The 15,016-nt window shown below is 44.3% G+C and overlaps 2 protein-coding genes across 4 annotated transcripts; both read left to right on the top strand.

The window, feature by feature from the left end:
* The first annotated feature begins 5,229 nt into the window (after positions 1–5,229).
* gbp (glycogen synthase kinase binding protein) lies at positions 5,230–6,674 on the top strand. Its single transcript, XM_032559367.1, has one exon. The coding sequence runs from the start codon at positions 5,794–5,796 to the stop codon at positions 6,244–6,246; it is 453 nt and encodes a 150-aa protein (XP_032415258.1). The 5' UTR covers positions 5,230–5,793; the 3' UTR covers positions 6,247–6,674.
* Positions 6,675–6,742: 68 nt separating this feature from the next.
* LOC116717769 (uncharacterized) lies at positions 6,743–13,541 on the top strand. 3 transcript variants are annotated; one of them, XR_004338804.1, is made up of 8 exons: positions 6,743–8,752; positions 9,194–9,907; positions 10,987–11,055; positions 11,183–11,277; positions 11,606–11,732; positions 12,130–12,247; positions 12,917–12,993; positions 13,170–13,414. XR_004338804.1 is itself a non-coding variant. In XM_032559366.1 (6 exons), exons 1-6 carry the CDS (start codon positions 10,975–10,977, stop codon positions 13,278–13,280), a joined length of 609 nt encoding a protein of 202 aa, XP_032415257.1. In that variant the 5' UTR covers positions 10,794–10,974; the 3' UTR covers positions 13,281–13,541. The 3 variants fall into 3 exon arrangements, 1 of the variants encoding a protein (XP_032415257.1); XR_004338803.1 differs by lacking the exon at positions 6,743–8,752 and having other exon boundaries at positions 8,910–9,907; XM_032559366.1 differs by lacking the exons at positions 6,743–8,752; positions 9,194–9,907 and having other exon boundaries at positions 10,794–11,055; positions 13,170–13,541.
* Positions 13,542–15,016: the final 1,475 nt, after the last annotated feature.

Below are 15,016 nucleotides of genomic sequence, written 5' to 3'. Positions count from 1 at the left end.
TGACGTCACTGACGGCCATCTTGGTAGGCACTGTAACCAACCGTCATGGCAGTTGCTATGGAGTTACTATGACAACAATAAACGAGCTCTCTCCTCATTCCCAACTTATGAACTAAAGGAGCTCCTTACAGATATCACTGAACTACAGTTTCTGATAAATATCAGCAATATTTACTGCTGAACTAGCACCATTAGCTTAGCTTAAAAGGCTCAACAGCCTGATAAAGTAGGCTGGTTCTGTTCTGATTCTGTTCTGGTTCATGTCTCAGGAAGGTGGAGTGTCTTCAGTCAGAAGCTTCTTCAGAGTCACTGTAACACAGACTGCTACAGGAGATCCTGCCACCAGCCTAACCTAACCCTTTGGGATTAATAAAGTATTTTTGAACTGAGCTGAATTGAATTAGCTGCTAGCTAAGTAGACGTGTAGCCGCTGTGTCGCTACGTGTGGCCGCTGTGTCTCTCCGTGTGGCCGCTGTGTCTCTCCGTGTGGCCGCTGTGTCGCTCCGTGTGGCCGCTGTGTCGCTACGTGTGGCTGCTGTGTCGCTCCGTGTGGCCGCTGTGTCGCTATGTGTGGCCGCTGTGTCGCTACGTGTGGCCGCGGTGTCGCTACGTGTGACCGCGGTGTCGCTACGTGTGACCGCTGTGTCGCTACGTGTGGCCGCTGTGTCGCAACGTGTGGCCGCTGTGTCGCTCCGTGTGGCCGCTGTGTCGCTACGTGTGGCCGCGGTGTCGCTACGTGTACCGTGGTGTCGCTACGTGTGGCCGCTGTGTCGCTACGTGTGGCCGCTGTGTCGCTACGTGTGGCCGCTGTGTCGCTACGTGTGGCCGCTGTGTCGCTACGTGTGGCCGCTGTGTCGCTACGTGTACCGTGGTGTCGCTACGTGTGGCCGCTGTGTCGCTACGTGTGGCCGCTGTGTCGCTACGTGTGGCCGCTGTGTCGCTACGTGTGGCCGCTGTGTCGCTACGTGTACCGTGGTGTCGCTACGTGTAGCCGCGATGTCGCTACGTGTACCGTACCGTGGTGTCGCTACGTGTAGCCGCGATGTCGCTACGTGTACAGTGGTGTCGCTACGTGTACAGTGGTGTCGCTACATGTGGCCGCTGTGTCGCTACATGTGGCCGCGGTGTCGCTACGTGTAGCCTCGGTGATGGTTCTAGTCAGCAGAACCTCGTTATTCAGTTTGTCCGTTTAACACTAGGACTACCAGGATTTTGAGAAATTTCTATCTCTACCAAGAGGGGCCAGATTGGGTATCTTCCTAGAGCTACCGAGAGAGGGCCAAACTGGGTTATTAGCATCCAAATGTGGCCAAACTGACGACTCTGAATGGTCTAATTAGCATCCCTGTAGATGAGCAGGGGGGAGGAGAGCCAAACTCACTACATCAACTTTCACGCTGATTGTCCTTGGAACAGGATAGTAATGGCCTTATTTACATAACAAAGGCGCCTCTTCACACCCTCTCTTGGAGGGCCAAACTGGCCCCTCTCTGGTACCTGGACGAAGATTCCCATTTTGGGAATCTTTGGTAGTTCTATTGTTAAACGTTGCTGGTCTGCAGCCGTGGGTTCAGGTGGAGGCCCTCTTCCTGCTCTCCAGGTGGTGAGCGATGGCCGGCAGTCAGAGCAGGCCGTTTCCTCTCTGCCTGATACGGTCGATTCCCACGGCAGCCATTTTGGCAGCAACAATATATTCTGTTTTTGTTCCTCTTGAATCCTTGGACCATCTGTGCTTTGCTCTGCAGTTCAGTGGCACAGATCACTTCCAGTTCAGACTCTTTATAGGAAGGAAAGCACCGTCAGAGGTCAGAGGTCAGATACAAGCCAGGCTGGCGGGTCGGGGCCTCAGACCAGCAGGGGGTCTCTTGGACCCAACCGGTCTTCTTCTCTGCTGCTTCTCCACAGGACGGGGGATCCCGCTGAGTCGGCTGGGACAGCGCCGCCTGGTGGAGACATCGGACCTCCAGAACCAGACTGAAGGTCGGTCCAACTGAACTGTTCAGATCTGAACTGAACTGTGATCCGTTCGGTCCATCATCTGCAGAACCTTGATGCATCTGACCACTCATCATCTCTGTTCTGTGATAGGAGGGCGGGGTCGCACGTTACGGAGGGGCGGGGCCACGGCCTCAAAGGGGCGGGACTTTGTCCCAAAGCAGCAGCTGGATGCTGAGCTGGATGAGTACATGTCTCTGTCCAGAAGCAGGCTGGACCGGCAGCTGGACGACTACATGTCCATGTCCCGCAGACGCCTGGACCAGGAGATGGACGAGTACATGCTGATGGCGGGCCAGTGTCTGGAGGACTGAGGGGCGGGGCCTGGTTTTATTTTCTATAAGCAGCAGAGATCTGGCTGCTGATTGGTTCCTGAGCTTCAGGTCTGTCTCTGGAGGCTTTTGTTTGTTCTCTGATTGGTTGCTGTATTTTTGTCTACTTCACTGACCTCTCTCTGCGTTGGAGATCTGAGTTCCTGAAGCTGCACTTTTGTTCTCAAAGTTTGAAAATAAATGTGAATAAATGATGTTTCCTTTAGTGAAGATGCTGGTTCCTCTGAGTGGGCGGGGCTAGTGCTCTGCTCCGCCTCCTGACTGTTGTGATTGGTTCATGAGTGTAGCTCAGTCTGCATCAGAAACTGTTAATGACTGGTGTTTTTGATATGTTATAGAAATGCAGCTCACATCAACATGTTATAATAAACATAAAACATCTCAGGCCAGATGACCCCGACCATCACATTCTCCTGACTGATCACAGCCGGTCGTCGTAATTCTGGGTCTGGCTGCAGTTCCTGCAGTTGCCCAGAAGGTGGAGGTGTTGGTGTTTTCTACAGGCCCCGCCCATCGGGCTGTCACGTGAGCGGACCAGGGTTGAAGGTTTGAAACCCAGCAGTTTCTCTGACGCTTCAGGCCTCAAACTTAGTTTAAACAAATGTGAATTGCTTCCCATATCGTCTCGTAGCAAATCCCATATTTACAACATTCCTGTTAAAACACAAGTTTCATATCTTGGTGTAATTATCACAAAGATGCCAAAGAAAGATGCAAGCTTAACTTTGACCCTACAATTAATAAAACCAAAAAGAAATTAAACCACTGGCTTCAAAGAGATTTATCTTTACGAGGAAGAATCCTGTTATCTAAAGCTGAAGGAATATCCAGGTTAACTTATGCTGCACTAGCATTAAATGTCGATACTGCTACCTGTAAAACTTGATGAAAAGCTCTACAATTTAATCTGGAGAATTTAAACCCATCCAAGACTCTGAGCTCCTGAACCCTGTAGACTCCGGTGGTCTAAACTTTTTAGATTTCTCATCTTTAAATCACACATTTAAAATCAATTGGATCAGAAATTTTTTATTGAACCCTGACTCTTTGTGGAATTTTATCCCTAATTATATTTTCTCCAAACTTGGTGGTCTTTCATTTTTACTGAAGTCTAACTGTAACATAGAAAAACTTCCCCTAGAATTAGACAATTCCTCCTTGCTTGGTCTCTAATTTATAAACATTATTTCTCATCTGGAATAACCAGAATATTCTTTACCAAAATCAATCTGTTTTTCCGTAACTGGTTTAATAAGAATATTATTTTTGTAAAACAATGAATGTGCTGCTGTTCTGGAAGAAGTTCTGCTCTTTAAGGGCCGTCATCATTCAGAGCTGCAGACATAAATAAGTTGTGTTTCTGAACCTGCTGTGGGTTTAGTTTGTTTCTCCACTAGAAACAGGAATATAGGATCCTCATTCAGAAGGACAGTGCTACCACACCTTCTGTGACCCACTGGAGACCGAAACGGTTTGGACTTTATCATCCAAATACTTCATTGCGAACCAGCCTGGTGATGTTAACCGGTGCTGCAGAACAGAACCTGCACCAGGATTCGGACCGCTCTGCTGTTTCTGTCATTTGACGGCAGTCGACTTAATCTGGAGATGCTCCTTCACTGTCTCTTTCTGGAAAAACTTTATTTATTATATTCAGTCTCATATCCTCAATAGTTTTTCACTTTTATACACAAATGTACATTTTGGTTTCTACAATGTCTGTCCTGTAATAACAAATTTTATGTAATTAATCTACTGTTAATTCTAAATTTCATATTCATAAATACACATTTTCTGCCAAGAAGCCTCTATTGAACCTGTTTTTATCTATGAACTATTCAGACCTCTTCAGTCCTGAAACGATCCGAGTTTCAGTTTTCAGTCCTTGTAACTTCCGGCAGTTTTTCGTTTTCCTCTATTCTATACATTGTATTGACATTTTTGATGCAATAAAAAAGAAATAAATAAACGGCAGGTTCACTCGTCGCCATGGAGACGGCCCGCAGGACCCAGTGGAACCAGTCCGAGGCCCGACTGGAGAGGTCAGCTGTGAGGAAGACTCCTCTTCCTCCGGCAGGTTTTCCAGGAACAAGTCTAAACATGGGGGAGTGGACCGGGTCAGAACCAACCCGCTGACCTCTGCTGCTCGCTGAGGTCAGTCTGTTCACATTCTGGTTCTGTTGGACCAAACAGACTCAGCTGGCCCGGTTCTGAAGAATGACCGGGTGGTTCAGTTTGGAGCCGGCTTCAGGTCCGAACCTGACCAGAACCAAACAGAACCCAGGTTCTGATTAAGCTTATTCTTCAATCGGACCTCAGGTTAGTTTGTGTGAAAATAAAGAACATGGACCGGCCCGGTTCAGCTCTGGTTCTGGAAGCTGATGTGTGTTCCTTTCACTTTGTGCTGGAATCCACAGACGGAGCAGCGGCTTCTGATTGGCTGCTGAGTCACGTGGTGCCGCCAGCAGCTCCTTATATGGACATGAGGGCTGCAGGGAGCAACGAGTTCAGACAGAGACTTTCTGAGAAACACTGAACACGCTGTCCTCACACACACACTGAGACACACACACACACTGAGACACACACACACACTGACACACACACTGAGACACACACACACTGAGACACACACACACTGAGACACACACACACTGAGACACACACTGACACACACACTGAGACACACACACTGAGACACACACACTGAGACACACACTGAGACACACACACTGAGACACACACTGAGACACACACACACTGAGACACACACACTGAGACACACACACACTGAGACACACACTGACACACACACACTGAGACACACACTGACACACACACTGACACACACACACTGAGACACACACTGACACACACACTGAGACACACACTGACACACACACTGAGACACATTGTTCTCTGCAGTTCGACGCACCTCCCCTCTCTCTCTCTCTCTCTCTCTCTCTCTCAGAACATCCCTCCGGTTCCGGTTCGGTACATCAGCTCATGTGTGCAGAACCAGGATCCGGTCCTGATCCACTTCACTAAGAGCTGGTTGGTTCTGATGGGGGATCAGGGTGTGTGTTTGGGCCGGAACCAAGGATGCTGTGTAGGTCATACCGGTTCTGATGAGGTTCGGTTTGTGTGTGAATGGTTCCGGCAGCGCCAGACTAAAGTTATGTAATGTTGGTTCGAATGGACCGGTCCATTTCGGGAGGGGGGGTCGGTGGGGGGCTGTCTCGATTCGGAGTGAGTGTTCTGGTTTGGACCAGTGGACCTGCTGAAGTGTCTGAAGCGGTTCTGTCGCCCCACCCGTACTCAGCGTGACGTCACGCCTCCGTTCCCCCCTCCCCTCGGCAGCAAATGGTTCGGTCCAGACGCGTCACCCATTGTTTACAAATCAAACGGCTTGTTTGTGTGTACTGAGCGGAGTGGAGCGGCCCGGTTCGGTTCGGTCCGCAGAGAGATGCCGAGTCTGAAGGAGAACCTGCTGGCGCTGCAGCAGGCCGTGGGCCCCGCGGACGTGGACGCGCTGGTCACGCAGATCGGAGAGGCGCTGCAGCTCCACGGGGCGCCGGGGGGGAACCCGCGGACCGGGCCCGGGTCCTGCGGGGCCGCGGCGGGCCCGAACCTCCAGCAGAACCCCCGCGGCTGCTGCCTGAAGATCCGGAACCAGCGCGGGACCCACCGGACCCGCAGCCCGTACCAGCTGCCGAGCCACGCGGAGCCGGACTGGGACCAGATCCGACCGTGGAACCGGAAGCGGGTCCCGGTTCGGGTCCAGGAGGAGGACCCGCACCGGCTGCTGCAGGAACTGATTCTGTCCGGGAACCTGATCAAGGAGGCGGTTCGGAGGCTCCAGTTCTCCCCGGACTGCAGGGAGCTGGGCCGGGCTCCGGACAGCCTGCCCTGCGCCTGATGGGACGAACTGGGAGGACTGGGAGGACTGGAACACTCTGAACCAGACTGGATCCGATGGGCGTTCTGGTTCCGTGTTTTTTAGAACATGTGTCTCATGGAGGGAACGTGTCGGATGGGGGGGGCTCTACGTGCACGCGCCTCGGTCACGTGCACGCAATGTTCTTGAACAATGATTACGTTTTGTGGGGGCGGGGCTTGATCAGACCGGATGTTTACATTGACCTTACCCCCCTACGCCTCTCCAAACTGATGTTGGCGTCACCTGCAGCAGGTGAGGCTGCTAACGTCAGAGACTGATCTTGTTTGTTTATTTCCTGTTTGTGTGTCCAGAAGAATCACGTGACTGCTCCGTAACGGAGCGCCTTCAGATTCCTGACTCATCAGGGCTTTTATTGTCTTAATAATAAACACTTCCTGTTTTCCACCTGTGAGGTTCAGCTTCCTCTCTCTCTCTCTCACACACACACACATTTGCGTGGCTATCTTTGTGGGGACTTTCCATTGACTTCCATTCATTTCTAAACTCTTTCTCTAATCGGAACCAAAACTCAATTCACACCTTAGTCCTAAATCTGACCCTTGACCCACAAACAGTGTTACAAACGCACACACACAGGCTGCAGCGCCCCCTACTGGGCGGACTTTGACTGGTCCGTTTATGAATGAAGCAGCCCAATCAGAACACACCAGAACCTGTGGACTCAAGTCAGAACTCTGAATGAAAGAAGAGCTGGATCCATTTCAGGTCAGAACCCGTGTCACTGCTGGACCGGGCCGGTTCCGCTCAGAACCAGGGCCCCCAGCATTCATGGAGGCGGCTGGTGGGGGTCCAGCAGACGGTTCTGATGATGGCGGCTCCAGTAAACATCAGAACCAAACCACCACAGAGCTTTCCAGAACAGAACCAGCTGATCAAAAAAAACAACAATCAGAATAAAGGTTTGGACCATCTGCTGCCTCCATGTTGGGTGTGACATCATCACAACCAACATGGAGGATAAAAATAGCAGCTCTGAAGCTACTTGTTTACTCTTTAAATTGATTTAAACTGCTGGCTCGTCCAATCACAGCAGCAGAAGCTGCTGGCTCGTCCAATCACAGCAACAGAAGCTGCTGGCTCGTCCAATCACAGCAGCAGAAGCTGCTGGCTCGTCCAATCACAGGAGCAGAAGCTGCTGGCTCGTCCAATCACAGCAACAGAAGCTGCTGGCTCGTCCAATCACAGCAGCAGAAGCTGCTGGCTCGTCCAATCACAGCAACAGAAGCTGCTGGCTCGTCCAATCACAGCAGCAGAAGCTGCTGGCTCGTCCAATCAGGAGCAGAAGCTTTCAGCACCTGTTCGTGACAGCAGGTGAAAACAGTCCTCTGATCAGAACCGACTTGGTTCTGTTGGGCTCGGCGCTGTGGTACTCTGTGTGGTTTTGTTCGGCTCTGGACTCGGGTTGTTCTGTCTCCGGTTCTCCTGCGGTCTAGCAGAACCTGCTCACCTGTCTACCAGGTGAGTCCTGGGGCCCAACAGATGCAGTGACAGCATCAGTCCAGCAGATGGCAGCAGGACTCTCCAGAACTTCCAGAAGGAGCAACAGAACCGGGTCAGAGTTCTGTTCACTCTGGGAGGCTTTTATTGTGAAAGGACAGGTTCATCTCTAATCAGATTCCAAGTTATTTCCAGGTTGGTTCCTGTTTTTTTTTTTTACATCTTTATTAACAATCTTGGAAACATTAACGTTGTACACAAACATAAGAAAATAAATGATAAGAAAAGAAATTTGCCAGTCAGGATTTTATACTGACAAGAAATTTATCTACAGAGAATTGTAAGATATTAAATTTGCGTAATAAATTTACAGTTTTCATGGCTTTTGGATTATTAGAACAATAATGTGATGATTGTATCAAATCAAGTCTTTAATGACGATAGAGAATAAAGGTTGTTTTTCGCTGAACTTGTTTATCTATAAAGAATTTAATAAGAAGTGAAATGAGGTTGATGACAAAAAGAATCAGTTTTCTTGTCAAAAGCAGTAAAGCCAGAATAACCATTTCATAACTGAGAGTTTGGGGGGAAAAGGTTCATGATTTCATCCCAGGGGTTTTGGTGTCACTCCAAAACAAATGATTCATGTGTTCATCCTGAGACAGAAAGAGCAAAATGCACCAATTTAACCCTAACCCACCATTTACTGTTTGGCTGGGCAGCATCTGTGCACAAGTTTATAAGAACATCTTTAACTTTGTTAGTTGGGACCAAACCGTCTCCTGGTGGGACCATCAGGAACCTGGTCCAGCAGCACAGGGAGAAATGATCAGCTGTTGGAAAAGAGAACATATTTTCTTGTTTTAGGATTTAGGATCCAGACAAACTTTAGCAACAGAAGTGTCCATTAAATTGTCTGAGGCGGTTCTGGTTTCTGATTGATGATGCCTTCAGAACCATAACCAGGCCAGAGGGAATGATTGGATCCAGCAGCTTCTGGAAACTTAAGATGAGACAGAAATCCACTGTAAGTGAACAATGACCCTTGGTTATTAAACAGCTGCCTTACATACATTAGATTATTTGTTTTCCAGTAGTCAACGTAGAGACGTTTAATCTTGTATAAAATATCCTTATTATGCCAAATTATACATTTGTGAGGAGAATATTTGTGCTTATAGATCCAAACATGGTTTGGACAGTTTGACTGGGATTTTCTCAGGATTAAAATTACAGAGCAGAAGAAAATCAACTGAGAGAGAATCTAGAATTAGGACTGAAATTAAAACATGAGGCAGAATGACAGGTTTAATCCATCAGACCTTTAGAGTTTTGTTTAAAGTAGAAAAGTCTGGGAAATTTAAATCCCATATCAACTGGGTTCATGATAACAGACTTTTTAATGTAGCAGATTTTGTGCTTCTAAAGATAATTGAATAATAATAATAACTGGTCAAAACTTTTACAGGTGTTGTCTACAAAGAGAGGAGAGGCCAAATAAACCAAACTAGAAGCCCTTCACATCTGTTCAACCCGGTTCTGGTTCTGGTATCAGCAGGAGATTCCAACACATCTGCTTTTATCATTTTTGTTGGTGGTGATTCCGAAGTATACAACATTCTGCTTTATGTTGCTTATAGGATAGAACAGAATCCTTTGTAGCAAAAAGTTCAAATTTATTGACATTTAGAAAGAAACTAGAATCTGAATAATATCAAAGGCTGGAGGAACTTGTTCAGAGTTCCGCAAAAAAGTGTAGTTTCGTCTGCTAGTGTTGTAGTGAGACCGGTCTTGGTCTCCAGACTTTTTGATGGTCTCGGGATTTTATTTCAAGACCACAACTGTGAAAATGTCACTAAATTGCCAGCATAGTATCAATTTATTTGTCAACATCCTTGTTTTTACTGGATGCAAAACATACCGATTAAAATCAAAGCAATAACGCGACTTAATAATGACGTGTTTCTGTTTCCGCCGTCAGCCATCGCCTCCCCTTTAACTCGCGCGCGGCGCTCTGACACATGCGCAGTGGTTTCTTCTGAGGGCAGAAGTCCGTCTAATAGTCATAAATTTACCTACATAAATCATAAGAAAGCTTATAATCACGTATAAATTCGGCTTTCACAGACGGCGGGACTACGACTAACTTTTATCGTCACTTAGAAAAGAAGCTCAAAGAAAGGTAAGCTCTGTGAGGTGATGCTAGCCAAGCTAGCTGTACAGCAGGGAAGGTTCTGAGTCCATCTCGGCAGCAGGCCGCCAGGACGCTGAGACCAGAACTTCCTCTGCTGAGGCTCTTATCAAGATACTCATTGATCTGGTTTTGCTCCAATGCGGTGTTTACGTAGCGCACTGAACGCTGCTCTGTAGAAACTTGTTTTGAAACATAATTTTCACATGTAACATTAAACATATTTGCTTCAAATGAGATTTATAGTAAAGTTTTGAAGACGGTTTTGTCACACAAGTAGCATTTTTCAACAGGCATCAACACAGCCACCTACAATTTAGAAACGTCTGCGGTGCTCATAGGTTTCAACCAGTTAGGTTAGCCACCGCAGTGAAGTTAGTTTCAAGTTGGATATTCGATATTCGAGCTCCGCGGAGTAAGCGGCGTTTAGCTCAAGGTTGATCCGATTTATGAACGCTACTGTCGGCCAGCGGTTCTCCACCGCTCCCGGCCCGAGCTCCGCGGAGTAACCGACGTTTAGCTGAAAGTTGATCCGATTTATGAACGCTACTCTCGGCCAGCGGTTCTCCACCGCTCCCGGCCGCAGCGCCCGAAGGTTCACTTAGGGACTATCAACAAATTACTGAACCTAACATTCCTGTCAAAGAAATATAATGTTTTCTTCAATAGCTTCCAGGTCATGTGACCTATTGACTCAAAATCACTTTGGAATAATTATACTAGTCTCTTTAGATGAGGCACAGTCATTTGTTTTCCATTTTAAATCATTTTCCATTTTTAATTAATTTTTTTCATCAAAATTGAGGGTTTTTCTTCAATAGCTTCCAGGTCATGTGACCTATTGAGTCAAAATCACTTTGAAATAATTCTAATAGTCTCTTTAGATGAGGCACAGACATTTGTTTGCGATCTAAATTAATTATAAATTTTAAAACACCTTCTCATTGAAAAGCAAAATTGTCAGTAAAAGTAAATACTGACATGTGGGAAAAGATTAATTGCGAGACATGTGCTTAAAGTTTGTCTTTATGTTAACATTTAATTTTTGAACATTTTTAATGCCATTTCAGGTAAACTTTGACAACTATGAAGCAGTTCTGTCATTTGTCCTTGTGAACAACAATCACTGGAAGTTGCTGGTTTGTGATTTTTTGTCTATAATCAATATTTTTTCATTTTATGGTTTGGATAGAGCATGACATATTCACATTAGTTTTAATGAAATTTTTCTTTGTTATGCCCCTTTACTTTGTTGATCTGTTTTAGTACATCAATGCAGAAGCCAGAACTGTATTCCTAATAGATCCTGCACAAGTATCATCTGAGCTTGTGGACTCCCAAAAGGCAGCTAAAAGAATACAGTAAATAAAGCTCTAATAAATTTTTAAAATGTATTAAAAATTAATAAATTTGCAAAGTGACCACATAGAGATTGAGTTAAAAATCTGAATGTATGTGACATTCAGATTTCTGAATATATTATTGAAATATATTATCCATAACATTTTTTCAAAATATATTATGTAAAAAATATTTCTATTAATTTAAATGTTTATGTAAATATTAATTTCAATAAACTTAACATTGTTGTTGTTAACAGAAACTGATAAGAGGAAAGCGTGAGTTGTCTTATGAGTGGAATTACAGAATACAATTGCTCTTACACAAATCATTTTGTTTGTTATCCAGAGAATACTTCAAAATGAGAAGGACATGCCATGGAAAAACAGACTGGGTTGGGATCCAATGGAAAGGGGGGACAATGCGCCACCCTATTCAACAAGACGGAAGCAGCTGTGGAGTTATTGTAGTCAAAGTAAATTAATGAGTTCATGTTTTTTGTTATACAAGTGTGGATACTGTGTAATTATTATAGAGAAAAGTTGTCTATCATCAAATACAGTCTCTCTGGTTAGTTAAAATGGGCTTTCGGAATTGTGGAAAGAGTGTGTATTCACTTGGAGGAATACAGACTCCCCCAACAGTAGCCCATAACTGGGGTCAGTGCAACATGCCACACAGTATTTGTAATTACAGTTCTTTCATCATCTTCTAAATGTTGAAACATTTAGATGTTTCACTACAGGTATCTGTACTAACAAACATACCTGTTTTAGTATATGTGGGTACACTATATATGTCCACATGAATGTTTTAAGTCTGATGCATTATAATGCCATAAAAAAGTCTTTAAAAACTTTTTTTTTCTTTAGATGGCAAAAGCACTGATGGAAGCCTTCCCTCTGATGCCAGATGTAGATTTTGACACAACAAAAAAGGCAATGAAAAGTGAAAGAAGAACTCTCGCTCTTCAAATCCTTGATGCATCAGGTATACCATGTGCATTTCGACTTACAATACATAAACATACACACATATATATTGCAGAATCTCCCCAGCTCTTACATTACTGAACCAGTCTTGACTGGTGAATTTAAGGTTTTTTATTTTATTTGATTAAGATCAACCACCATCATCAAAGTCACCACAATAACCTCAATAAATGTGAAAACTAAAACATATACAAACATTGTAATACAAAACATGAACTTAACCAATAAAGATAACAAAACTAAACAGACCTCGCTGCTTTCGCTGGGGAACACTAAGTTTTGATTTCTTTGTGACAAGCACATCTTGACAGTTCAATTAATTCACTGTTTCAATGACTCTTTCAACTTATATAGAGTCTGCCCTCATTAGCTCCTGCAGCCCGTGAGGTCAATAAAAAAAATAATAAATTACAAAATGCAAATTCCATTTCACAAAATATAAACCACCAACAGTGCCAATCCAAACAGACAAAGATATCTAAACGATATGCAACATTGATAATTTAGAAAATTTACTTTAGTTTACAAATGTATTTTATATAATCTCCAAGTATTAATAATTTTAAATTAATTTTCTGAAATAATTAGCTATTTTGTTATATATATATATATATCGATCTATCAATCTATCTTGTTTGAATATGCTGTATATTCTTCTTGATTACAGTATTTGATGACCACTGTTGGTGTGCGATGTGCGCTGCATACAAAGCCCCGGGGTCTGGCCCTGGAATGACAGACTGGGTGAGAAATCAAGAGTTGTCAATGTAAAATTCAGAATTAGACACAGGAAATGACTCTTGGGAGCCATGAAATGTTTTATATAATAAATGACAAGCAATTAAACACCAAACTGTGTGACAGGAGATGAGTAAGTTCAATACTGCTAAACATGTATATTTTCTTGTATTTGTGAACAGATCCAGTGTGACAACTGTGACCGATGGTACCATGCCCTGTGCATAAATATGAAGAGCACAGAATTTCAAAAGAAAAAAACAGGCAGTTGGAAATGTGTATTGTGTAGTTAATCTGAAAACTAGAAACTGTGTTCATTATTGTTCGAAATACGTTTTGAAAATATCTGTGGAAAATGAAAATGTAATATGTTTGTGTGGCATTGATGCTATGTGTGATGTATAAAGTGTACTGGAATCATTTCAAATTGATAAGTAATTTTATGACGTTATCTGAAAGCTATTGAGCAACAATCTTAAACTTTAAGGAAAAGATTCCTAAAAATTATAAAATAAAAACATAAAACATAAATAAATGTCTGTGCCTCATCTAAAGAGACTATTACAATTATTTCAAAGTGATTTTGAGTCAATAGGTCAAATGACCTGGAAGCTATTGAAGAAAACATTATATTATTTAATATTAAAATTATTGAAAATATTGTATATGACTTTAAAATTTTATAGATGCTATTTTGGCTCATGTAAAAGCATGAATTAGCACTGACAATTAGTTAGTTGGTTACAATTCAAGGCATTTATTAACATTTCTTTGACAGGAATGTTTGGTTCGGTAATTTGTTGATAGTCCCTAAGTGAACCTTCGGGCGCTGCGGCCGGGAGCGGTGGAGAACCGCTGGCCGACAGTAGCGTTCATAAATCGGATCAACCTTGAGCTAAACGCCGCTTACTCCGCGGAGCTCGAATATCGAATATCCAACTTGAAACTAACTTCACTGCGGTAATTTAGCCACCAGTTAATCTTAACACCGGTACCGGTCCGTGGACCATTTGGTACCAGCTCGCACAATAAATAATTAAATATTTCCGTTTTATGTAATATCTGAGTCTGGAGGATCTTCTATTTTGAAAATCCTTTAACCGGATTCTCTCGGTTACGTCATGCGCGCAAACATTGAGCCACAAGCGATGAAAACCCGGGGATTATCGTCAATCAATAAAATCCTCTCAGGCCGAACTTGAAAATTAGACGTTATGCTGCTAACACTTAGCTTTCGTCAACAACTCAGAGGCGGAAGTCAGAGCTTCGCGCAACGCAAGTAATGGCCCGGCCGGAACACGGTGCGCTAAATAATAAAACATAATTTAACGAAGCTAAGAGGCAGATACATTTTCCGCGAGGAATTTTAATAATCAAGGAACTCGAATCATTCCTAGTTATGAGCCTGTCATGTCACCGTTGCAGGCTGGGGGGTCAGAGGTCATTTCTTTCTAAAGGCACGGCCTCCCACCAAGTAGGCTTCCCCCCCATTCTTTCTAGCACAGTGGTTCTTAACCTGGGTTCGATCGAACCCCAGGGGTTCGATGAGTCGGTCTCAGGGGTTCGGCGGAGCCTCTGCCGCGGAGGTAAAGACACACCTGTGTAAAGTCATGATGACCCGCCCCGCTTGGCCATCACTGGCTGCAGAGGATCATGTTACATTGCTCGGCCAATCAGGGCTGCGGGGAATTTAGTGCGCGCAGCATCAGCGGCTGTCGTAGTTGTACGTCGCGTGGTTTCTTTCTTAATATTTTAATCCATACTAAATATGTCGAGCAAAAAAGAAAATGAACAGACTTTGCTCTGAAGATGCACCTGCCAAGGTGAAGCCACGCCTCTCTGAAGCCACGCCTCTCTGAACTGGTCTCCCAAAAACAGCAGCAGGAGTCTCACTGATATGCAGGTATGTAATTTGTGCAATACTTTATTCTGGCCCCAAAAAAGTATTTTGTGGATTCAAAATGACAAAAAACAAACTAAATTTAAAATAAAAAAAATTAAGTTATTAAAAAATTTGTCATTCTTTGAA

This window comes from Xiphophorus hellerii, chromosome 3, assembly GCF_003331165.1.
Source record: "Xiphophorus hellerii strain 12219 chromosome 3, Xiphophorus_hellerii-4.1, whole genome shotgun sequence".
Taxonomy (NCBI): domain Eukaryota; kingdom Metazoa; phylum Chordata; class Actinopteri; order Cyprinodontiformes; family Poeciliidae; genus Xiphophorus; species Xiphophorus hellerii.
Note: the sequence above shows the minus strand (reverse complement) of the source record. Positions and strands in the feature narration are given on the sequence as shown.